At 42.6% G+C, this 25,302-nt stretch overlaps 1 protein-coding gene across 1 annotated transcript in view; it reads right to left on the minus strand.

The window, feature by feature from the left end:
• LOC121920443 (disco-interacting protein 2 homolog B-like) overlaps positions 1 to 22,435 on the minus strand; it is a 180,824-nt gene extending 158,389 nt beyond the window's left edge. Inside the window, exon 1 of the mRNA XM_042447582.1 lies at positions 22,086 to 22,435. Coding sequence (XP_042303516.1) covers positions 22,086 to 22,191 — 106 coding nt within the window. The 5' untranslated portion in view covers positions 22,192 to 22,435. The remainder of the gene's footprint in view (positions 1 to 22,085) is intronic.
• Positions 22,436 to 25,302: the final 2,867 nt, after the last annotated feature.

A 25,302-nucleotide genomic window follows, 5' to 3' on the forward strand; every position in this document is an offset into this window, starting at 1 on the left:
TATCGAATTAAACTGGTTGTCACTGTGATGGCCAAGGTTAGGCACATGCACTTCTTACTACAGAGATACAGAGATAAAGTGGATACTCCTGTGTGCATCCAGAGACAGCCATAATCAATGGAAGCATTCATTCTGATTCCAGATATTTGGGTTGCATGTAACTCCAGACTTGCTTAACTCTTGAACACCCACTAGCTTCAAAGAGCAATTGCTCCTTGTCACTTGGACAGCAAATAGTAGTGAACTAGGCAAGTCAGGTCTGGTTAGTATTTGGAAGGGAACACTAAGAGCTGTGGGCTATAGTCAGAAGAAGACAATGGCAAAATACCTCTGGGTTCTCCTCGTCTGAGACAACCTTATGAAATCAGGCCAGCATAGGTCAACAGACAACACATACATTAGGCAAACTCAGTAGAAAATGCTGGCTTTTACACTTAAAACACAGTGAAGGTTCTCTTCTATTGAATCTCACACAAGGTTATTTCAGGCCTTGGTGATATCATTTGTTCAAGATTTCTGTGTAGCCTGAACTCTGTGTTTTAATGTTTGCAGGAAGAAAAACAACAGAAGGTGGAGAGGGCATAAGAGTCTGCATGACTCAGAGCTTGTCATCACTGTTTCTTGGAGCATCAATTGTTAGGAAACAGAATCATGAGAAGTCAGACCTTACCAGCTTCTGCCCTTGATTCTGCCACTGACTCACAAGGCATGCTCTGGAAAGTCACATAATCTCTGACTCAAGACTCCCTCGTCTGCAGAGAAGACATCATTCCAACAGCCCCCAAAAGTATGTTGCAAGAACAAATGAACATTATGCAAAGTGGCTGTAGGTAAACGTTCACTATGGAAACCTAGTTCGTCATAGGATGTTAGACTCTTCAGTAACAACAACCTCCTCCTCCACACCTCCTATTATAAAAGTAGCTAGATTCAGAGGATGAGAATCCATTTGTCCAAGGACACCCCACACTCCTGTATCAGCCATGATAGTATCAGTCTGGGCTGGAGGCCTGTTGGAAAACATTTTTAGCTCCTTCCTAGTGTTGTGCGTAACAAAGGGCCAAAAAAAAAACAGATCTTGATTGTCCTTGGGTTCACATCCTTGTTCACTGCAGCAGCAGAATATAAACAAATGAACTGTAGACCCCACAATTATCTGATTGTTGGCCCTCATCCAATATGAGAGAATAGGATTGAGCTAGAGAAGAAGCTGCAATAGCAGAAAGTCTGGGGTTGCTTATCTTTCTTGTCACTATACTTAGTCCACCAACATTTGTATTGTGGTGTACAAGAGATGAGGGCCTAAATATCCTAAAGACACAGATCCTGTCTGATCTTGGAAGGTAAGCAGGGTCAGCCATGGTTTGTACTTGTTCAGGAGACCACTAACCAGGTGCTATAGGCTGTATTTCAGAGGAAGGAACTAGCAAAACCACCTCTGAGTATTCCTTGCTTAAGAAAGCCCCAGGAAACTCATGGGGTCACCATCAGTCGACAGGTGACCTGAAGACACATACATACACATATAACAAGAGATAGCAGCTTCATATTTTTTAAGAAGTTTAAGCACACTCCAGGCACACACCAATATGTTATAGCACTAGCCTTTAACCTTTCCTGACACAGGGCATATCTTTATACAGGGCATACATTTCAGGACATACTTCTTAATTTATTTATGTAGTGCTGCTGCTCCTGCTGTTACTCACCTTAAGTTGGGCTATGACCCAAGATGTTACAGGTCCTAAAGAAACTCTATGTCTGTCTCACACACACCCATTTGTAAGCTATGAGTGACTAGGCAGACAATTAGAGCCAGTAAAAGGTCTTCCATGTTCCCTTCTTATGCTTTTCCCCCCATGTTCCATCTCCTCACCACCTCTCCTATCTATTCCCAGAAAGAATTCAGGGCCACTGTCAGAGTTATTATATAGGTTCCTTGTTATACATTTACATATGTGTATTGTATAGACTGAGATGATATACTTTCATTTAAAAAGCACTCTATATAAATATTAAGTATCATTCCACCTCAGTATAAAACAAAACAGCAACAGTATGTCTGGTGGGTAAAGCTAACCAATCATAATTGCAAAAGTTATCAAAGCACTTCACACAGACACTCTCGCAATCTTCTATGATAGGTCACTGCCATCATCTACAGCAGTGGTGACCATGATGAGATCCTTTCACTGTTGATGGACTCTAGCTTCCAGCATTTCTCATCATGGGCTATATTAGCCAGAACTTTGGGAAGCTGCCTTCAAATAACATCTGAAGAGTCACATGATTCCCAGCCCTGATTTTAAAAGTTGAAGAACTCATCCTACTTCAGGTTCTACACATGGCATGACAAAACCCACACCTTTACCTCCACTCAACCCCTTATGTCTCTGAAGACCCCAACAACACAATAAATTAATTTAGCAACTGGACAATAGCAATCCAGAATCTTTTGTAAGACATGTGGACAAACAAAGAAGCATGGAGTCATTGACTGAAATGCACTGCTACTTAAAAATAAGCAGCTCGTATTGAGTCTGAAAAGTAAACAGAAATATTAAACTTCTACAATAGCTTGATAAGCAAGGACAAAGAACCAAAGACTATAATGATTATGATTGGATATTAGAAACTTAGTTCAGGTCTCCAGACGCCTATGAAGCTCACAGGGTAGTCTTGAGCAAATTGCTGTATTTCAGCCTAACCTCAGAAAATAATTATCAGCTGATTAAAAGACGGTAGATACCAAAAGGATAAACAACTGTCAGATTACACTGGGAAACCCTAAACAAAGGAATCTATGGACAACAATAAGCAAAGGAAGACCCTCATCTATTACCAACAACCAGAAGGATATTCCAGAAACAAAGCTGTGGATTCATAGCTTTGCAGCATTCATCAAGGTGCTCCTTATTCTCCATGTTATTCTTTTTTCATTTTTATAAATGGAGTAAACCTGCTACAAACTAGCACAAGGCACCAACTTACTGAAGGGGCCAGAAAACAGAAGTGCGAGAAGAGAAGGGTAACAATTTACCTTGAAGCATTTTGGGAATGTCAATCCTGAATGAGCAGAGCTTTAGCAGGTGAGCATAAATTTCCTGAGAATGCCAATTAGTGTTTCAGTGAGAGACTAAATCAGTCTAGCTAGCTTCTAAGGAAGCCACTCCCAAATTCAGGAGGAGCTGAGCAGCAGACTGCAGGGTGGAGAAGGAGGGAAGTTTGTGAACTAGTCTAGAAACACTGAATCATTCCTCTGCCCCCAGGTGAGGTTATCATTCTGTGCCTTCTTTATCTTTGTTGACGTGATGGCTCACCAGCACAACAAACTCTCCCTCTGCCCCTAGAGTACTAGGCAATATGGTAATTTATGCTACCTGGCATGCTCCATCAATGTATTTCCTGCTTTAAAGAAGCAATGGCAAATGTTCTTAGGTCCTGCCTACACCCACTCACAGGCCCTGCCTCCTTCCCAGACCCTTGAAAGGAACCACAATGCAAGGGGAAAATGCTGCAAGAAAATTCATTAGGCTGCTCTATGCAGCAAAACCACTTGTTTTCATTACATTTTATTTTAGTATTTGGGCAAAGGATATACTGTATAACTAATGGAATGTTGTCATTTCACTAAGAATGAACATTAATGCTTAGAATAACATAAAAACAACTAACAGCCACACTGATAACCTTCTTTCACCTAAGAGCTTTGACTGTTTCCTTATTTCTTCTCTTAACTGAAATATATTCACCACTATTAAGAGTGTGTGTGTGTGTTTAATTCAAAGACTAAGTAACGTGAGGATTAGCCATCTTCTCTAGACAGGCCCAAATGATTTTTTTTTTAAATTATAGGAATACAACAAATATAATTTTGTCCTTATGACAGTTTATGCCATCACCAGCTTTAATTTATTTCAGTCTTATTTCCTACAGTAAAATTTCAAAGGGCCAAAAGCTTTCGGTAAATCAAGTGATGCACCAATTCTGCCTCAAGATAAACTAAATCATACAGTACTAAAATTGCATTTGTGTTTCTAAATGTAACCCACTTCCTTGAGGCGCAGAAGACTTTAATGGCAAGTACATAAAGGGCTTGCCTAAAGGCACCAGTTCTTTTCTGGTGTTGAAAGCTAAGCAGAGTCAGCTCTGGTTAGTACTTGAATGTGAGGCCACCAATGAATATCAGGTGCTGTAGGCTATATTTTAGAGCAGCAACTGGCAAAACCAACTCTGAAGAATCCTTTCCTAAGAAAACCCTATGAAATTAATGGGGTCACCATAAGTTAACAGGCAACTTGATAACACATGCAGGTACACACACAGAGGTCTTGACATTTGTTGCAACTTCAAAAGGGGAGTTATCCCATTGCTTTCATTAGGGGTCAGAATTATGCAGCTCTCCAGAGACTGCTGAACTGCAAGTCCAAGCAGCCTTAGTCAAAATAACCACTGAATGCTAGGAGTTGCAATCCAGAACATCCAGAGGGGCAGAATAAACCCATATCTACCTTATAGGTTTTGGTCCTAAAAGCATCAGAACTAACAGCAGCTACAGAGGACTGATAGAAAGTGAATGTGAAAAAAGTTAAATTCTATGCTACATGGTCCATGTGAAAACTGGGTTGGGCCACCTGGTCTTAACTGTGGCTGTACAGTACTGACACTGCAGAATTAAAACAGTCTGACACCACTTTAACTGCCATGACTCTATCCAACAGAATCCTGGGATCGGTAATTTAGTGAGGCACCAAAGCACTCTGACAGACCAGGCTAAATATCTCACCAAACTACAATTCCCAGGATTCCATGGGAAGGAGCCATTGTAGTTAAAGTGGTGTGAAACTGCTTTAATTCTGCAGTGTAGATACACTCTGTGTATTTCTGCCATCTGTGTTTTGCTTCCAGTTCATTTACTTGCTGAACTGTGTTTTACTCACAACTACCACCACCGCTCATGGGATTTCCTCAATTCACATATTGGTATATTCTGTTCAAGGATGTGTTTACACTATCCAAATCATAAAGAGGCTTGTTTTCCTTCTCTATATTCTTCCAGTATGTGTGATCAGTTGTTTTAAAAAGCTATACGGGGAATGCACAGCTGGATGCTTTTTCTGGGCCTAGATCAGATCATAGGAATACGTACTGTATACTGACCAAACCACAGGTATAAATAAACAGACCACATTACAGCTGAATGTGTTCAGATAATGGTTATGAAGGCAGTCGCTCTACTTGATGGCCTTTCTAAACCTGTCTGCAGTGTAGGAAGCCACATCCTGTTATCTTACGAAAAAGGCTCAGGAAACACCCCAACGTCACTGGGCAGGAAACTGTCTTATTAAAAAGAAGAACCAAAAGCTGCTGGTACAAATGGAGGGGTGGGAAACTACAGAGTGTGGCGAGAGGGGCTATCTGTCACCCTTCCCCTGCAAGCCCCACCAGTACTCCCAGTGTGCTCAGAAGTGACATCCACATCACTTCTGGTTTTGGTCATTTTTATTTTTATATTTTGAGTAGGCTGGAAGTGTTGGGAAAGAAAAACTGCCACATTTTGTCTGTCAATCTCTCTCTCTCTCTCTCTCTCTCTCTCTCTCTCTCTCTCTCTCAAGGTATAACAGTCAAAAAATTGAGGGGAGAGTATGGGGGTTTCAAGCACACAAAATGAATTTCCTCCACCTTGCACCAAGGTAAAGCCAAGATGGGGCCAGATATTTATACTGAGGCATAGTTAGAAATAAAGACAGCATCTTAATAGCACTTCTTAGATTGTATGGAAACCAGACAACTTTTGAGATGAGTGTTCAGCAACCAGCAAAGAGTTAACTAGCATTAGCTTGCTATAAGTTCTTAGGCTATCAGCAAAATCTTTCATATTTATTCATTCATTCATTTATGCATCCACAGATTGAAGTAACAAGCTCAGAATGCAAATCCCTGCTTAGGTTTTCTTTTTTAAAAAGAAAAGACAAAATTATTTTACTGAGCTTATATGAAAGAAAGTGGCTTTATTTATTACTTTTCAATTACCGCTATATGGTATTTTAAGAGCACTTCAGAAGCTTCAAAAAAATTACTCTGGCAATACCTATAGCCTTGGGAGACAGGTAAGTATATTTTTCCAATTAGAGACCACAGTAGGTTGCTTAAAAGCTAAACTAAATGTTAGCCATGTATTTGAATTGGGTGCTTGAGGTACGTCTTTATTCTAAAAACCTAGCAGCAGCTAGAGGATTCCCCTACCTAAATCAGAACTACAATGGAAGGGAGGTTTTTTAAACTGTTAAAAATGACAGTTGCAAACAGCAGTTTAGATGGGACACATAGTAAGGAAAAGGGCTAAACACACCTTCTCTTGCAACAAGATCTCAATCCATTTTGAGATTAGGAATGTAATTGATTTCAATTAAAGAGGAGAACCCCAAGCAGAAAACTGAAAAGACATAGTTAATAGTATACAGAAATTTATTATATTTTGCATATACAGTGGTCCTTCCTCATTCACTGGGTTTAGGGGTGAAGGACTGCCGTGAATGCTGAAAAACTGCAAATAAAAATTATATATATATAATAAAAAACACTATTCTTTTTACCTAAGAGAACACATCTCTAGGAATCTCCAAGTCTTCCAGTGCAACTCTATGGTCAACATCTGGCAGAGTTGCACTGAATGACCTAGACATTCCTAAAGAGAATATATTAATCAAAATGGCAAATAATCAGATCTGCAAAAGTCAAAGGCACGAATATAGAGGGACAACTGTACATACATATAAATTTAACATAAAGTCATCTAACAAGTTTAGGCAAGTGGCAAAATCTCAGCCACTGCCCTCCTGGTCAGAGCAATGACACTTAGACCACATGCTGTACTAGTTCTTCACAGTATTGTCACCTGTGATGTCCAGCAGTAGATTTATCAAAAGAACCCAATACCTAATAGGCTAACTCATGATTACAATGCCAGCAACATGCACATACAAGTATTCTTGCCATGGTTTTCAGGACACACCTATAAACGCTAATAGCTAACTTTGGTCTTGCCTATGCTTGTCACACAAATTTTACTAACATCAGCTGAATCTCCGATAGGGTTAGGACTCTTAGACTGGAACAGCTTATATGGAGAAAGAAGCACAACTTTGGCCTGACAGTGTACTGAGAAGCAATGGTTCCCTTTAATAAATGAACAAACAGCATGTTTTAAGAATGCCTATGTAAGAAAGCTAGTGTGGTGGTTTGAGTGTTGGACTACAACTCTGGAGACCAGGCTTTGATTCCCAGCCTAGCCATGAAACTCAATGGGTAACCTTGGGCAATTCACATGCTCTCAGTCTCAGGGGAAGGCAAACCTCCTCTGAACAAATCTTGCCAAGAAAATCACACAATAGCTACGCCTCAGAGTGTCCTAAGTTGGAAATGACTTGAAGGCAAAAACAACATATATGAAAAAGCACATCCATCAATTCATACAGTAGGCTCAGAATGCAAGTGTCAGGTTTTGTTTTTAAGAGGCAAAACTGTTATGTAGAAATTACATGAAATATATTGGCTTGCACGTTAAATATCCCAATATAGGGAGTCCACTGATTTTACCAAGTATTTGATTAATTTCTATAATTTATTCTGGGCCTCAGACTGAAACTACATAGTAAGTGCAGAGTAATTAAAAAGCCAAGTAGATTGCTACATATGTACCTGTGCCAGAAATTTAAAGATTTCCTACCTCAAATGGACATTTAAAATTCAACTTTATGGGGGCTGGAGAGGCACTTATTTCTACAGGTCAGTATTTGAGGATTCCAGGCCTAGATGAGTAAAAAGATGCATCTGGGGGAAAAAAACATGCTGGATCATGCCACAGTGCTCCGCTTATCATAATCTTGCCTCACCTATGACTGAGACAACTGCCTCATAGTCTGTACTGTACAGAACTGCCTTATAATTACAGAGATAACATCATGTAGTAGAGGCTCTCCATGGCCCTGCACAGTCACTCTCTGAGGTTTTCACAAGGACAGTGTTTCCCATTTCCTTCTCTCTCTTTCACTGAAATCATCTCAGTCAACAGGGTTTGTGTTTCATTTTTTAATTTTGCTTGACCTGAGGGAATGGCTGCACTTGGAGGACATCACCGCTGTTAGTTCAACCAGAACACAGGAGCCACAAGGTAAACATTATGGGGTAAAGCAAAGTGGTGTAGTGTACATTATGAAAGGACATGTCTTGAGGCAATGAGCCATTGTTCTTTTTATAGAGATGTTCAAAAAAGGTATGGATTTTGAAATCATTTAAGATTTTATCAAATTTCCATGACAAAGAAGCCAGACACCCTGGCATACAGTTACCTCTAAGGGTGAAACATGAGGATATGACGATCATGAAATTGCTGCTGAAATCAACAACTTGGTATTAATCCCCCTTCAACTTCTCACAAAGCATCCCTAAGAAACTACACAAAGCAATGTCACCACATTTTTCACCTCCCCCTCCTAACCTCAGCGGAAGCCAATAATTTGAAGCAGGAATAAGGCAGCTTTTGATATGGACCTTCACAAAATACCATACCCTCAGAGCAGGCCTTCCACAGTCTGGTGTTCTCCAGATGTCTGGCATCTGGGGAAGGCTGACTATAGTCCTCTTTAACAGGAAAGAGAGTGAACAACACGGAGTTGCCATTTCCAGTAGGAACCTTTTCTTCACCACAGTGATTGGGTTCACGTGACACAGTGAGCCAGGGATTTGCAGGGAACCTGGCATGTAATGATTTGTTCAAACAAACCAAAGAAGGAATCCAGGGCTTGTTCCTTATTCCTTTTAGTTTTGTTTGCTATTGTGCACCTTCATGTCATTTCTGACATGGTAACCCTATAATGGGGTTTTCTGGGGCTGAGAGTGTGTGACTCATCGAAGGTCACCCAGTGGGTTTTCAGGGCCAAACAAGGAATCAAACCCTAATCTCCAGGGTTATATCACTGCCCAACACTCAAATCAACACACCATGTTGGTAATTTGGTAGAAGGAACAAGGAGAAGCTATCTACTGCTAGAGAATATAATAAACCAACCATGGAGCAAAATTCCACACAGTACAGTGCACCCGCGTTATACGTAGATGGAAGCCGTGCCAGAAGGGAGGCGTGCGCCAGAAGAAAACAATGGCATGAGCTCCTGTGGCTTGTGCCCTGTACGCCGCTGCCACGGGCACGAGCCCCATTCATTTGAATGGGGCTTGAGCATCCATGTTTTTCCCTTACGTGAGGGTTCCGGAACAGAAAATCTACACATACAGATACCTGCGCAAGAACTCCAACTATCACCCAGGACAAAAAAGCAGCACAATCAAAACACTGGTAGACCGGACAAAATCCATCTGCAAACCCCATTTCTTGGAAGATGAATTGAAGCACCTAGACCAGGCTCTACATATGAATGGTTATTCCAGCTCAGACATCAGAAGAGCTGCCAGACCCAGAAAAACCCAGAGGAGTAAAGACAAGCAACCACCCAAGGGGAACTTATTTCTCCCATACATCAAAGGAGTCACAGACAGAATAGGCAAAGTGGTGAAGAACAACAACCTCCAAATGGTTTATAAACTGACCAAGAAAATCCAGCAAATGCTATGCTCAGCAAAGGACCAGAGAGACCCTCTCACAGTTGCAGGAGTTTACCGCATACTATGCAGCTGTGGACAAGTCTACATAGGGACCACCAAACGCAGTGTCCAAACACGAATCAAGGAACATGAGAGACACTGCAGACTGGGTCAGCCAAAAAAATCAGCAGTAGCAGAACACATTACAAACCATCCTGGGCACAAAATGCTGTTTGAAAACACTGAAATTCTGAACCATGCCAACAACTATCAGGTCAGAACGCACAGGGAAGCCATTGAAATCCACAAACACTTGGACAACTTCAACAGGAAAGAAGAAACCCTCAAAGTAAATAAAGTTTGGCTACCAGTCCTGGAGGACACGAAAGTCAGGACTCAGCAAATGAAAAAAGAGAAACCACTCAGGGTCAGAGGCTTTCCCAGCAAACAATGATCACCAATTAGCAGACACTAATCCTCTTTTGCATATCCTCCTACCCTGAGGCCTGGCCATCAACAACAGAGCAATACACAGATTAACATGGGAATCACTCATCCTCACCCAGAGTCACACAGTGTGTATGTGTGTATATATATATATACACACACACACACTCTTCCAGGTTAGCATTCTCTGAAGATGCCAATCACTGATGCTGGCGAAACATCAGGAACAAACTCTTATAGAACATGGCCACATAGCCCGAAAACCCCACAAAAACTATGGATGACGGCCATAAAAGCCTTTGACTTTTCAAAGTGTGAAACCGTTTTAAAGCATGAAGTGATAACAATCTTCCCGTGGCATGGAGGTCACAATACTAGTTTCACCTGAAAGCCAATTTCATGGACTCAAAGGCTGTTTCCAAAAGAATCCAAGCAGGCACTCAAATGTTTCAAACCTATCAAACTATTGTTCTGTCCCCATCTGAAAGTAAACACTAAGCTGTTCCTTGCACCCTACAGCCGTAGTCAATTTGGTCTAAAATAGAAAAAAAAGCATGATATAAGCTGTGTTTGGCTATGATAAACCAGAGTGGCTCAGAATTCTGGTTCATTATTCATAAGCCCTCTGACTTTAAATGAAGTCAGAAAAAGTCATCTGTTTGCATTTGTAAAACCTACCCCATTGATCATCTAACCTGCACAATTAGGTACTACACCCAAGTGGCCAAACACTTACAGAAGGATATCAAACTGGCTATCCTCTAATACAGTGAACAACAGATAGAGCTCTCTGTACTGTTGTAACTTATTCTGCAAGAACACCCATAACTCACAGGATTTGGGAATTCACTGCAGAATTCAGACAGAATGAAGATCTCAGCACCCACTTATTTATTTAAAAACACCATTCCCACTCCTTTTAGCTGTGCAGATGTGCTTGAAAAATGTTTGGGAAATTTCTGTTCATATCCCAGAAGCTAAGGAGTTGCCTAACTAGAGGTGCAGTCCTAGAAGTAAATGCTAGAAATAATTCCCACTGAATACACTGGGACTTACTTCGAAGAAAACATGAATAAAATTGCACTGTTGATTTCCAGGGGTTGGAGGAAGTACTGCAATACCCATCTTGTTGTTGTTGTGTTCCTTTACATTAACTCTGACCTATGGAGACTCTATACAGGGTTTTCTTGGAAAGATTTATTCAAATGAAGTTTGCTATTGCCTTCTTCTGCAGCTGAGAGAGTGTAACTAACCCAATCACCAGTGGGTTTTCATGGCTGAGTGGGGATTCAGACCTGGTCACCTACTCCTATTCCAACACCCAAACCACAACACCACACTGGCTCACATAAAAGCTTCTTGTCCTTCTCAACAATTTAAAAATCAGGAATATGCAATGTTTTCATAATTGAAACCATTTGCACAATTAAGTTTTTTCCCTCCCAAGGGCTTTATTAGAACTTTCCAAATTCATTTTTTAAAAATTTGCTTTGCACAGAGCACACAAAGGAACATAGCAATTTTTAAAAAATTGTTCATTTTAGCATTTTAGGAAAAGGGATCTCAAATCCTGGCTGAAAGCAAAGGTTTTTCATTAGAAAAAGAAACATGAAGCTTGTCTTGTTCTTAACTGAACTGGAAAGGAAAACAAAAGAGGAAAAATCAATACCATACATACAGGTTAAATACATCAGCTTGTTAAAAACAGGAGCCAAAAATGAGAATTTCTCATTGTTAGTATCAGAGAATGCTAAAGTTACAGACAAAAGAGAGAGAGCACCATGAACAGGAAATGCATTCAAGTTGGAAAAGAAGAAAAACAGCAACTGGTATCACAAAATCAAGCTAGTTTCCCATTAAAAATGTTGACATTCGTTAACAAGGTGTAAGTACTCCCAAACAAAGTTGAAGTTGCAACTGTAGATCTTACTTCAAACTAGCACATTCACCTCACCTCTTCTCTTTCAAAGGCAATATGAGCCTATTCAGACATTAACTCAGAATGTCTTGTCTTTTTAATGTAAGCCACAAAAAGTCACACACACCTCTTTTACACAGAGAAATATTCATGAAAATAGTATTTAAAAGACATTTGTCACAAGTACAGATGCCTCCCAGCTTTCTGCCTCCCCACCACCACCACCACCACTTGGTTGTGGGTGGGGAGAGGGGTTTCCTGATCCAGGATAGATCAGTCTAAGGTAGATGCTGGCTTTTGTCTGCCAGCAATGAGTTAAGATGAGACTAAAGTAGTTGCTGGCTTGCCAATAATGAATCAAGCCTGAAACTCTAAGCAACAAGAAGAGGCAGAAGGCAAAGTTATTAAAATAAATGGTTCTTTAAATTATAAGATTCTTTTCTACTTACATTTCCAGGGTGTGTGTGTTTAAGAGAGAGAGAGAGACAGACAGACTCCAGAACTGGGCTACTCTGGCTGCAAAAGGAGTGGGGCAGTAAGCAAAATTTACCTTCTTGACTCCTCTGACAAGTCCCATTTTGGTGAAGGGTGTCATTTGTCACTAGGCTGTTGCTGTTTTTCTATAAACATTAAAAAAAAATGTTTAAAGTGCCTTGGGCCCTCAACAGACGGGCCTTTGCGGTGCCCTTGTTACCTGCGAGGGTTGCCTGGTGGGCGGAGCACCCACACGCCTGGCAACCCTCGCCTGTAACAGGGCATTGCAGCTGCACAGCACCACTCACACGGGGTGCACAGCTATGACATCACAGCTGCGCAGCGTGCAGCCGCGACGCCATCGGGCGTCTTTGCAGGTTTGCTGCAGTGCAGCTGCATGGTAAAAAGGAGCTGCTTTTTACTGCTCCTTTTTTGCTGCGCAGCAGTGTTGCACAATCTGGTTGCTGTGGCGCTGCTCTGCAGCAAAGAGAGGCGCCTCCTTGGCGCCTCTTCTGGCAGTCTGTACCATGCCTTGGTTACTTTGTCATCTCAAATTGAAAGGAAATCAAATTGAAATTTCCACCCCTTCTCCTTCTCATTTCATCACAGAGCACCTAAACCACATCCAAAGCACACCCACTGACTATCCCCAATTCATTTTTGATAAAACTGCAAGAGATAGGAAAAATCCTTCCAGTTTCCCACTGGCCCTATTACAGACAGTCCTCCAGAGATTCAATAATCTACAACTTGAAAAAAAATAAAAAATAATATAAATTCCAAATAGCAAACCTTGTTTTTGCCATTTTATATAAGGGACACCATTTTACTATGCTACTGTATTTAATGGAGCTTGAGTATCCACGGATTTGGGTATCCACGGGGGTGGGGGGGTGGTCCTGGAACCCAACCCCAGCAGATAACAAGGGCACACTATATTCTGTTTTGTTTTAAATGCCCTGAATAAGCTGGTGTCATCAGTAAACACAGCACCACTGTCAACACACATCTTTTGAGGATGCCACCCTTTACATCCCTCCTCTGTTTAAACTGTCAGTTTATTTCTATGCTCTGCTTTCTGTTCTTTACCCAGTTACACGTACTTCAAAGGACCTTTCCTCTTATCTCATGACTGCTAAGTTTGCTCAAGTGTACTTAGTGAGGGATTGTGAACAAAGCTTTTTCAAACTATACAAAGTATGCCAGATCACTCCTGTCCCTCACATGCTTGCCCAAACCCTCAACTCCAAAAGCCCAGTGAGACAGTTCTGCAGACACCATATTTAGGCTGAAAACACTGTGGCACACAGCATTTCCTACTATAAAGGCCACAAACTGCAGCTGTTGTGTCACATATAAGCAAAAATCCTAACAAATGTAGGATGTACACCGACTAGTTGGGAAACAGAAGGAAATGTATCAAGTTGTTCTAAGGGCTGTTCTCTAGTTCTCTACAGCTGTAGGAAGTTATGTAGGGGTCTCAACTCAGTTCCAGCACAGCTCCAAGTGCAGGAAGGTCCACACCACAAATGATCAAGGCAGTGAATTGCTTCATGCTAAAAATGACAACCAGTGCAACAAGTTGAGAGAAAGACTAAGGAACTCCAGCTTTTTACTCCTACCTTTCCTAGTTGTTTTCAAGTAAAAACACCCAATGGTCACATGATGAAGAGGCTGGCTTAAACTTTGGTTCTCCAGTTTTCTCTTCACACATTCGCAACAGGGTTAGTGGTGAAAGACAGAAAGTGTGAGATTTTCCTCCAATAGCTCTGGGCCTTTAAGAGATCTTCCACTTTGATCAAAGGCATAAATAAATAAATAAATAAATAAATAAAATATTCATCCAATGAGTCCACCTCTTCCTTTCACCTGGCACCTCCCTCCTTTTCATGGATTTATCCCAAACTTTATTGGTGGACTCAACACTGCTCATTTCAGGAAATAGAATACAACCTGCTGAAGCCAATACAAAACTCTTCTGGCAAGATAGGCAGAACTACTTCCTGTAGATCTCAAACTATGTATTAGGGAAAGAAGGGTGTCTGCAGGGAGCTAGGAGGCCACCTTTTACACTTCTCTACCACAACAGACTACTGCAGATGCTTTCTTCTCAGATGAAAGATTAGCAAATTGACCTCTCATCTTTCTAGGATTCTGAAGTATCCTAGAACAGAGGTTGTGTAATTTTCATTCAGTTCTGACAAAAGGATATGTGAAAGGACTTACCAAAGAAATACTGCACACTGCAGCTTTGGTTTCACAGATCATTCTCAAAAACAGCCTTATTACTGCAAACTGTGATTTTCTATTTTGGGTGATTATTTAAAATAATCCTGCTGCTCCATTTTGCTATAGCCCATATGCTGATGTAGTGCGAACCATGCAAAACAGATATTTTACTCTGCATCCTTAGCTGAGTTATGAGTTGTGAAAGGAGGGGGGGAATCCACCAAGCAACAGCACCCCAAAACTAAATCACATCACTAATTCACCTAAAGCAATGGCCCACTATTTAGAGGGAAATAAGAAGGCAGAAACTTAAGAGACTGCAGCAACTGTTATGCTTGCATTCTGTTAGACGACAATGCAACCAGCCAGTTGGTGCATCAAACCTATACAGGATCAATAGCTTTAAATAAGCCAAATCAAACAATGACAGATATTCCACACGGACCCACACACAATTTGTTGCTGTTCTTCAAGATTGGTGTGGATCTGATGGTAGATTACATTGGTTTTACATTCAAAAATGCTCTATAATGATTCAAATGCTTGCCCACTGTGAATATGACCTTACAAATATTGTGATGTTGAAGGTTTTCACGGCCGGAATCCATAGGTTTTTGGGCCATGAGGCTGTGTTCTGCAAGAGTTTATTCCTGACATTTCGCCAGCATCCATGCCAGCATTCTCTGAAGATGCCAGCCACAGTTGCTGGTGAAACATCAGGAATAAGCTCTTTCAGAACACGGCCCCATGGCCTGAAACCCCTACAATATTACTGTGAGTGTGGCCTTAAAGCCAAAGTTCCAGATTCTACCCAATGCACACAAACCCTTCTCTCCCAAAATGTGCAACTAGCAAATCCAAATCTTGCTTGAATAACATCAATGAATTACACGTATTAGCAGGAAGTGTGCGTGTGTGCCTTCATGTCATCTGTAAACTTATGGTGACCCCATGAATTCTGTAGGGTGGTTTTGCCAGTTCCTTTCTCTGAAATATAGCCTTCAGCACCTGGTATTCATTGGCAGTCTCCCATCCAAGCTTTTCTTGGCAAGATTTGTTCAGAGGTTTGCCCTTACTTTCCTCTGAGTTTTAGAGAAGGTGACTTGCCCAGGGGTCACCCAGTGGGTTTCCATGGTCAAGCAGGCATAACCCAATGTTCAAACCACTATATCATGCTGGCTCTCATCAGAGCCTAGGCTAATGTTAAATAACTGCATGCAGATATCATGAAGATTTTGAATATCCAGGCTAATACACAATAACAGAAAGAAAAGAAGCAAAGAATAAAAACAGTTCAGGAAAACGAAATAGCACAGATGAAATAATGCAAGCTGTAGGCCCCACTCCTTGAGTTACAAGAAACATAGGCTCCTTTCTTAGCAAAATAAACAAACAAATGCTTACATATTTCCAAACAGCACAATGTTATGATTGAAGATGTAGACATTTAGTTAAACTTTGGGGGAAAAAATAGAAGCTGGGAAGATCAGAATCTTGGGAAACCACTTTTCTTATGTGATCCTCTGAAGACATTTTACTCACAAACTAATGTCACTAGATGTACTTGTATGAACATGGCATCCATATATGATGCCTCCAGGTGGATAGCTCCTAGTGCTGATAGTCAGAAGATAATATGAAACATATCCATATTTCTCTCCAATTGAGGTTTTATCAAAAGAAAATAAAAAGACAGAAGCAGTCGTGGGCACATTGCAAGTGAGATGGAGACAACCCTTGTACTTCCCATATGTTCCATGTTGAGGACAGGTGATTTTTATCATAAAAGCCTCATCTGGAAGCACCAAGACTGCTCACTCTCCTGGAGACCCAGTAATATTTCTACCCATTCTGATCTGGCTCTTCTTTCCCCTTTCAGAAACAAAATGGAAACATATGGCTCCTATCAGAGATTATTCAAAGCCCTCAGCAGAAACACCCACAGAACAAACAATAAACTCCCAGTGAAAAAAGTAAGATAACTGTTGATGAAACAAGATGATGAAAAGAACCAGATCCCTTTTTAATCTGTACAAACAGGAAAGCTGGAATGCAATCCATGACTTTTCTCCTGTGCATTACACAGCTGCCCTATCACTCCCAAGGCTAACAGAGGAAGCCAGGCCCCAGACATCATTGGGAGGTAGAAACCACTACTGCCACAGAACTTTCCCCCATAGCTCCCCATTTCTGTCTGGAGCTGGACCTTTTATGGGCCATGTGCAACTCCAAGTAGCACATGTCTGGCAACCATTTTAATTCACTTTACATAATTATATGTATGCAACTATAAACACAGTTACATCTAAATCAAATAGAGAAAGGCCACAAAAACATAGTTGACTTTCAGCACTATGACAAACCACTGTTGATGGGTCTTCCATGTATCCATTTTTATAAGTGTGACAGAGGGAAGCAGGTCTTTAGATCTGTTCAGTTTTTGCCTACATGATGCCTACAATGATTCCTCAACATTAAGGACACTCAAAAGGCTTCCTGATGGGTAATTTCTACAAACTTACCATATGTTTGCAACACTTTAACTCTCATTAATTATCACAACAGCATACTTTGATCAAGGGTGTGGAAACGCTCTGATAGCTCTTTCAAAGTTTCCTCAGTAGGGGAAAATTATTATTAAATCAGCTTATATATGTATTATACACACTCCTTATGCTAGATGGGGAAAAACAAACATGAGCCCAAATACTGAAGGAAGATTTTTGATCTACTAGAATGATGTTCAGTGACAAATCACAAGCAGCACATGACTGACAATGCAGCACAGAAATACCAACATGCAGACATGCAAGCTACCACAGCAGCACACATGCATCATTTATGCAAACAGGCTTTCATAATAAATTAGTATTCTCACTGAGTTATGCTAAAAAAAATACTGCAGTGCTTTGAGCTGCTACTTAAAGAATTTCAAGATCAAACACTGCACAAGCAAAGCAAGATTTCCCATGAAAACTGAACAGTATACATTAAAAGGTCAAACTGTGCAAAAATGTTTTTAAAGAGCTAAGTAAAATGATCAATGCAGCAAAAAAAAAAGGTTTAAATAATGTTTCACCAGCAACTGAATGTGCCAGTAAATTCAGCAATTAAGATTCAACCAGAAGGACATTAAGAGACCTATCTTTATCATTACTTCATACTGTCAACATTCACCAAAATGAAATAAGATTACCTGATATGAGCTAAATACTTAAATGAAGTTTCTATGAATACAACTGGAGCAAATAATTGGTATGAAAAGGCTTTCCAACTAACAGTGCATGCTGCAAAGTGACCTATCAGTGTACTGAGTGAAACCTTTAAAATGTCTGGAACCTCCAAGAAAGTCAGCACCATAGAGAATGAGCACTATTAAGGAAGCCTAGTGTGATAGGGACTTTGATGACAAGCTAAGACCTTTAACAATACAAGTGGCACATTAAACTCTTACTCAGAAAGAAATCAACATAAGCAACTAAACAAGTACCAACACCTCTTTTAATAGATGCATATGCTGCTTCTCCTGAACTGCCTGTTCACGTAACTGTTACCAAAGTAATTTATTCCAAGGGTGTGTCAGAAAGAGATTTGCTGCCTATCAACAAAGCAGGAGAGCACAGAATTATGGACTGTCCTCTACATGGAGAATCTGATTCCAGTTATAAAGAACAAATTAATTGTACAGAAATAAGGCATAATTTTTGAATAAATCCATAGATATAATTACATATACTATCTGCAACATATAGTTACATGGTATTATTGAAATAATTCAAACTGCTGTCATAGAACATTATAAATAAACCATGCAGAAAGTCCAAGCAACTCTCTGCTCGGTTTTCAGTCAGGTACGTACACAGTTATGGAACATCAGAACACAGGCCAGTTTTCTCCAGCCCAGTGCCTTCCAACTGTGTCAAATTCCTACCATCCCAGCCAACGTTGTCAATGGCCATGCACACTGGGGATGGCTGACTGAGACCGTGTTACATTCTGTGTAATAACACATTTGGGCCTATTTCTTGAATCCTTACTACTATGCATGCTGCAGGGTAAATTAAAAACCCAAGAACTGAGGGGAGTTAATGAAAGTACTTGAACGAGATTAACATATTTTCTTGAGTTTCCATCCATCATACCCAAGCAACTTATCCCTGCTCACATAACATTTCTCTTCTGAAACAACAACAGAAAAATAAAGATACACACAGCTATAAGTTCTATACAATTTTTGTATAATGCAAACCAGAATGAAACTCCCAGTAAGAATGAGCTCTGTGTGTTCTGTTCTCTCACCAATGAATTTCCATTCCATTCTCAGCTTCAACACACAGCTTCTTCTGTTTCATAAAAAACCATCCGCGGGTTTCATTTTCGTTATGACTGAGGACAATAGCTTAAGAACCAGCTTGCAGAAAACTCAACTTGGAGCCTTTTTTCCCCTAAAGCAACCACAGAAGAGAGGAAGTGTGCCATTCATGGCTCAAACACAACTTAAGGTTTTGTTTTCACCATAAACAGGAACTTTATGTTAATTGATTACAGCTGCATGTAGCAGCTTGCAAAGGTCATATGGAAAACACATTATTCTTCCCCTACCCTTCATTGTTATCCCAAATTCCACACCCACAGTACCCCCACCCCCAAGTTTCTCTTGAAAAAGATAGTAAAATCCACAAGATGACAGCCAGTAAAGAAGGAAATGGCCCACGGAACACATTAGAATGAATATATTTACATAATACAAAGGACAAGAGGAGACAGAGGCTCTACAATTCTATGATATCAAGTCACTCTGTTCCCTCTGAATATGGTTGAAAAGATAGCTTCTCCCTTAGACAAAAGACCTAGGAGCATATGAACAAACCAAAATTTACTAGCACCTTGAAGACATACTTTGGTCTACCTTTCCAAGGGCAGGAGAATTTAATCATCTTTGTTTAAGTGGTTAAAATGCACAATTTTTTTCTCACCATTCTGTCATGCTCAGAATAAAGTGGCAAATTCTCATCTTAGAAAACAGCTGAAAGTGAAACAAGGGCATTGACGTGGATTCAAATAATAAAATGACATATAGCAGTGCTGCTGTAAATGGTGCTGGGACACCAACAATCATCAGCTATTGGTCCCTGGAGAGCTTCCAGGAAAGAAAGACACCATTGTAGCCAAGGGTCACAAACAGGATATCAGTATCTGGCACATGGGGTGGGGGACGGATGGACTGGCAGTCCCCCACACTAAATAGTTCAAGAAGCACTGATCTACAAGAATCTTATCAAGCAGTGATCTTCCCCAATCCATGGGAATCAAGTGCCTCATCTGTCTACGCAATGATGATACAGTACCATCATTGCTTAAGCACAGTGATTCCCAAACTCCAGTAATCCAGATGCTTTGGACTCCAGCTCCCAGAGGCCTCAACCATCTTGGAATTCTGGGAGCTGAAGTCCAAAATACCTGAAAGGCCAGAGTTTGGGAACCACTGGTGCTTAAGGGATTGGGTAGGCATACCCCCATCCATTTCATTCCTGTTACCTTCTGTGAGCATCTAGGTGGGTGCTTCAAGCCATGTCACTGAATCCATGTCAATAAACACTGAATCCACATCAATGCCCTCATTTGTCTTCTGGGATGAGAATTTGCCACTTTACACTGAGCTTGACAGAATGGTAAGAAAGAAATTGTGCATTTTAACCGGTCGGCCTTAAGATATTTAAATTCTTCTGCCCTCGGAAAGGTAGTCCAAAGTATGTAAATTTTGCCTTGTTCACGTGCCTCTAGGTCCTTTGCTGAAGGGAAGCATTATCTTTTCAATCATATTTCAAGCACCACAACTGGACAAGGTCAGACTCTTTTGCTCTTGCTGAGAACCAATCTCATGACTCCGCTGCAAAATAAATAAATAAATAATAATAATAATAAATATTTATTTGTATCCTGCCTCTCCCTTTTTGAGGATCAAGGCGGGTAACAGCAAAGTTCAAATACAAATTATATAATCAATAATAAAAACATTCCCTTAATCTCCTCAACCCTCCTACCCTCCCACCTTCTCATCAAAAAGTATTTCAAGCACCCACCTAAATGCTCACAGATAGGCAACTGTGATGAGGCGGCTGGGGGTATGCCTAGCCTAACCTTCAAGCAATGATGGTATCACCGTGTGGACAGATGGGGCCCTTGACAGAATGAACATAAGCCCACCATGAAGAAGAGCACAGAAAGTGTCACAAAAACCAGGCACGTAATAGGCCTGCTGCTCAGCCAACATGGAAGCCCACACCACAATGCCAGATTTCAGCTTCTGTCTTGCATTTGCCGTTCTTGCCTATCTACAGCGCAGCTTCTTGCAAAACCAGGAAGTCTTTGCAGAGCTCCCCTCTCCAATATCTCCTCCTGACCCACTACAATGGAAAGCAGGTGACAAGGTTCTCTATAGATGGCAGAAAAGCAATGGCAAAGAAAGGAATGCTCACCTCTCAGAAAGAGAGGAGGGGAGGAAATGCAAGGAAGTGGGATGTGATTTTATGCAGCCAGACAGACCAGAGAAAGAGGAAACTGAGGCTGCAAAGGGAAGGCTAAAACCCAGGTAGAAAAGGGACATAAAGAGATATACTTATGGGTCTAGCAAGAAAGATTAAGAGACCCACAAATGATCTCACCTCTTATATAACCTTCACATATAGACATAAACATTCCTAAACAGAAAGACCCAAATGCCATACCCTAAGGAAAAGAGGGTACTACTGGGCCTGTGGGGGGGGGGGCTGTTCAGAGAAGGGGCCTCTTTCCCCACAAATGCCCCTTAAATAAAATGAATTTGGAACCAAGACTCAGAAAAGAAGAGGGGGCAGAGAGAGAGAGAGAGAGAGAGAGAGAGAGAGAGAAGGAAAGCTGCCCAGCTCTGTCTTGCCTCCGAAGAGGGTGCCAGACGTCCTCCTTTTCCAGGACACGTCCTCCATTTCAACCTTTCCCAAATGCTTCCCATTCTGTGCATGACTAAGAAGCAGCAGGGGTTTATCACTTGGTCCCTTGAAGGGCCCTCCATTTTGCAGCCTTGGTCCTCCTCCTTTGGCCACTAGGCAGGAGGGCCATCGGCAGGGAAGCCCCCATGGAGTGGCCCCTTCCTCTCCCCTTTTCCCTCGGGGGAGAGAGGCCAGGGGGTCCTCCAAGGAGGGCCCAGGAATGGAGGACGCGACCAAATTGAAAAACTCAAAAAACACTCCACACACACACACAGGCATATATATATATACACACACATCTATACATATATATATATGCACACACAGACACCCATATACACACATCTATACACACACCCACACAGACACACTCACAACCCAGACATGCTTCTTGGTGCTGCTCAAAATGGAGGGCCTTCTTCCTTCCCTCGGAGGGGCCTGGGCCTCACCTTCGGAGAGCTCCAGCTCCAGCTCGGCCAGCTGCTCGCGGACCTCGCGGGGCAGTCCTGCGGGAGGGGAGACGGCGGCCCCGTTGCCGCCCGGAGGCTCGGCCATGGCGACGAGGGCGACGGATGGAGGGAGGGATGGATGGGGAGGAAGGGGAAGGAAACGCCGGCCTCCTCCTCCTCCTCCTCCTCCTCAGCTCCTGCCACGCAAAGCCGCCTCGGCACCAGCGACAACGGCGGCGGCGGAGACCTCCTCAGCCATAATCCTTGGCTCTCCCGCAGCAAGCAGCCTGAGCGCCGAGGCCGCCCTCCTCCTCCTCCTCCTCCTCCTCCTCCTGCTGCTGCCTCTCCCTTCCTTCTCCTGCTGCTGGCCGCCGAGTGCGAGGCGAGGGTCACATGGGAGAAGCGGGCGGGCCCAGGCTAGGCGGCGCTCCCCGGCTAGAGTCCGGAGCAGCAGAGGGAGGGAGGGATGGAGGGACGCCCTCCAGAGGAAGAGCGCCGCCAGCGCAGGACGCCAAGGAGGGCCAGGCCCCAGGGCTCCTCATGCAGGGCCTGATGGCGCCCATAGGGACACACACACACTCCTGCTTCTTCATCTCAGGCCTCCTCGACAGGGAGCAGCAGCAGCAGCAGGGCGGGCCCAGGATGGCCCCCTCGCCGCCAGGGAGGCCCCGTGGCACAGCATGGAGGACCGACAAAGGCTAAGGGCCCTCATAGGGACACTGACACAAGTCCCCGCCTCTTCTTAGGCCTTCTCAAAATGGAGCAGGGTGGCTAGATGTCCTCCTCACTGCCAAGGAGGACGCAGGTGGCCCACCGACAAAGGCTAAGGGCCCTCATAGGGACAGACGTCCATAGTTTTTCAGGCGCTGTGGCCCACGTTTTGGGAGAGTTTGTGCTTGACCTTCCACCTCCCTCTCCGGCTGCCTCTTCAGAGGATGCTGGCATGGAAGGCAGTGGTTAACAGGCCAGAGAGGAATCCTGCAGCCCTAGAGCTCTGGGTGGCCTGTGAATCCCAGGAGGCCTAGGGGCCATAGCCAATGGGGCAGATCATTTGAAGGGTCACCTGCTTCCCACCCAAATATATGAATTTACCACATCTAAGGCAGGGACAGCCAACTTCAGATGTAGTTAAGAGTCGTAGTTTCAATACATCTCAGGGCAGGGAGCATAACCAATGGCAAAGGGCCATGGGAACTGCAATCTAACAAATACCAAAAGGGCCATTAATTGTCCGGTCTAAAACTCCAGTTTAGAAGGCTGCAGGTTCAAAACAACTGTGCTAACTTCAAAACAAAACCATTTCTCCCCCAGAGGGAGGTTCATGGACTACCATCCACAGAGATACCATGGGCTGTTCGACAACACAAATGAATGGATCTGCAAGCAAATCAGCCTTAACTCTTAAATGACTAAACTTGAGGCTGAAAAAACATCATGAGATGATATGACTCTTTGGAAAAGGCAATAATACTCTGTTAAGTAGAATCAAGAGTTGGAAGAGACCCACTCCAAGGACCTGCCAGTCCAACCCTCTGCCATGCAGGAACTCACCATCAAAGCACCCCCAACTATACAACCTCTGTTTAAAGACCTCCAAGGGAGGAGACTCCACCACTCTCTGAGGCAATGTAGTCCACTGTCGAACAGCTCCTACTGTCAGGAGAGTCTTCCTAATGTCGAGGTGGAATTGCTTTTCCTGTAGTTTGAATCCTTTGTTCTGTCATCGTCATTGAAGCAACAAAAAGCAAGTTTGCTCCATCCTCAGTATGACACCCCTTAAAATACAGTACATAAATGTGGTTATCATGCCACCGCTTTACCTTCTCTTCTCCAGGTTAAACATACCCAGTTCTCTAAGGCACTCCTCATAGGGCATGGTTTCCAGACCCTTCACCATTTTGGTCGCCCTCCTTGGGACACGCTCCAAGTTCTCAACATCCTTCTTGAATTGTGGTGCCCAGACCTGGACACAATATTCCAGATGAGGACTGGCCACAGAATGGTACTATCACTTCCCTTGATCTACTGTAATTGGTTCCCATGTGGACCAAAGGTAAGGGATAACAGTCATTGGGCTTGGTGAGCCTTGCCAGCCTGTCCGTCATAATCACAGATTTTTGCCCCAGGAAAACAGCACACCTCTTGACATATCTTGTAAGGCCCACAAACTGATTCCCTCAGCATGGAATCCCCTACTACTGCCACATACATGCCTCCTTCAAGGATTGGCAGAGGCCATTCCATGTGCTTAACCTTCCAAGTTCTTGCGAACACTAAGAAGCCAGTAGAAGAGGAAGACCACATTGGATTGATTCAGCCAAGGAGGGCATAGCTGCTGTGAGTTTGCAAGACTTGAGCAGATCTGTTGATGATCAGAGGTCCATTCACACTACTGTTACAGTGTTAGGATTTCACTTCAGCTGCTATAGCAACATCCTAAGCAATAGCAATATAACAATAGCATTTACATTTCTATACCACTTAATAGTGAACTCAGCATACTCTAGTTTACAATGTGTAAGCCAATTGTCCCCAACAAGCTGGGTACTCATTTTACTGACCTACGAAGGAGCCCCTGGGATCAAACTCACAATGTGGCTGCAGTACTGGCATTTAACCACTGCGTCACTAGGGCTCCTAAGGAATCTTGGGATTGGTAATTTAGGGAGAGGGGTTTTAAATTCTCAGCCAGAGCGCTCCTGTTGCCTCTGACCATTCTACAAGCCCCAGAATTCCACAGGATGGAACCATGGTAATTAAAGCACTATAATTGTGTAGTGTGAATGGTCTCTGGTATCATACTTGAGAATATGCTGCCTCAGAGCGTGATGGAATCTCCTTTGGAGATTTTAAAGCAGAGGCTGGATGGCCATCTGTCAGATGCTTTGATTAGGTATTCCTGCATGGCAGAAGGGGAGGTGGGGTTGTACTTGACAGTCCTTGAGGTCTCTTCCAACTCTATAATTCTATCATGGCATTCTCCAGCTCATGTTGGAGAATGAGCTTCTGGCCTCTGAGGGGGAGAGAAAGGTAGGTCTTGCCATCGGGCCTCCCTAAAGGAACTGAACCCTTCCCACAAGGCATCTGACTCCATCCTGGCCTCTGAGGGGGAGAGAAAGGTAGGCCATTGCCATCGGGCCTCCCTAAAGGAACTGAACCCTTCCCACAAGGCATCTGACTCCATCCTGGCCTCTGAGGGGGAGAGAAAGGTAGGCCA

This window comes from Sceloporus undulatus, chromosome 2 (genome assembly GCF_019175285.1).
Source record: "Sceloporus undulatus isolate JIND9_A2432 ecotype Alabama chromosome 2, SceUnd_v1.1, whole genome shotgun sequence".
Lineage (NCBI taxonomy): Eukaryota > Metazoa > Chordata > Lepidosauria > Squamata > Phrynosomatidae > Sceloporus > Sceloporus undulatus.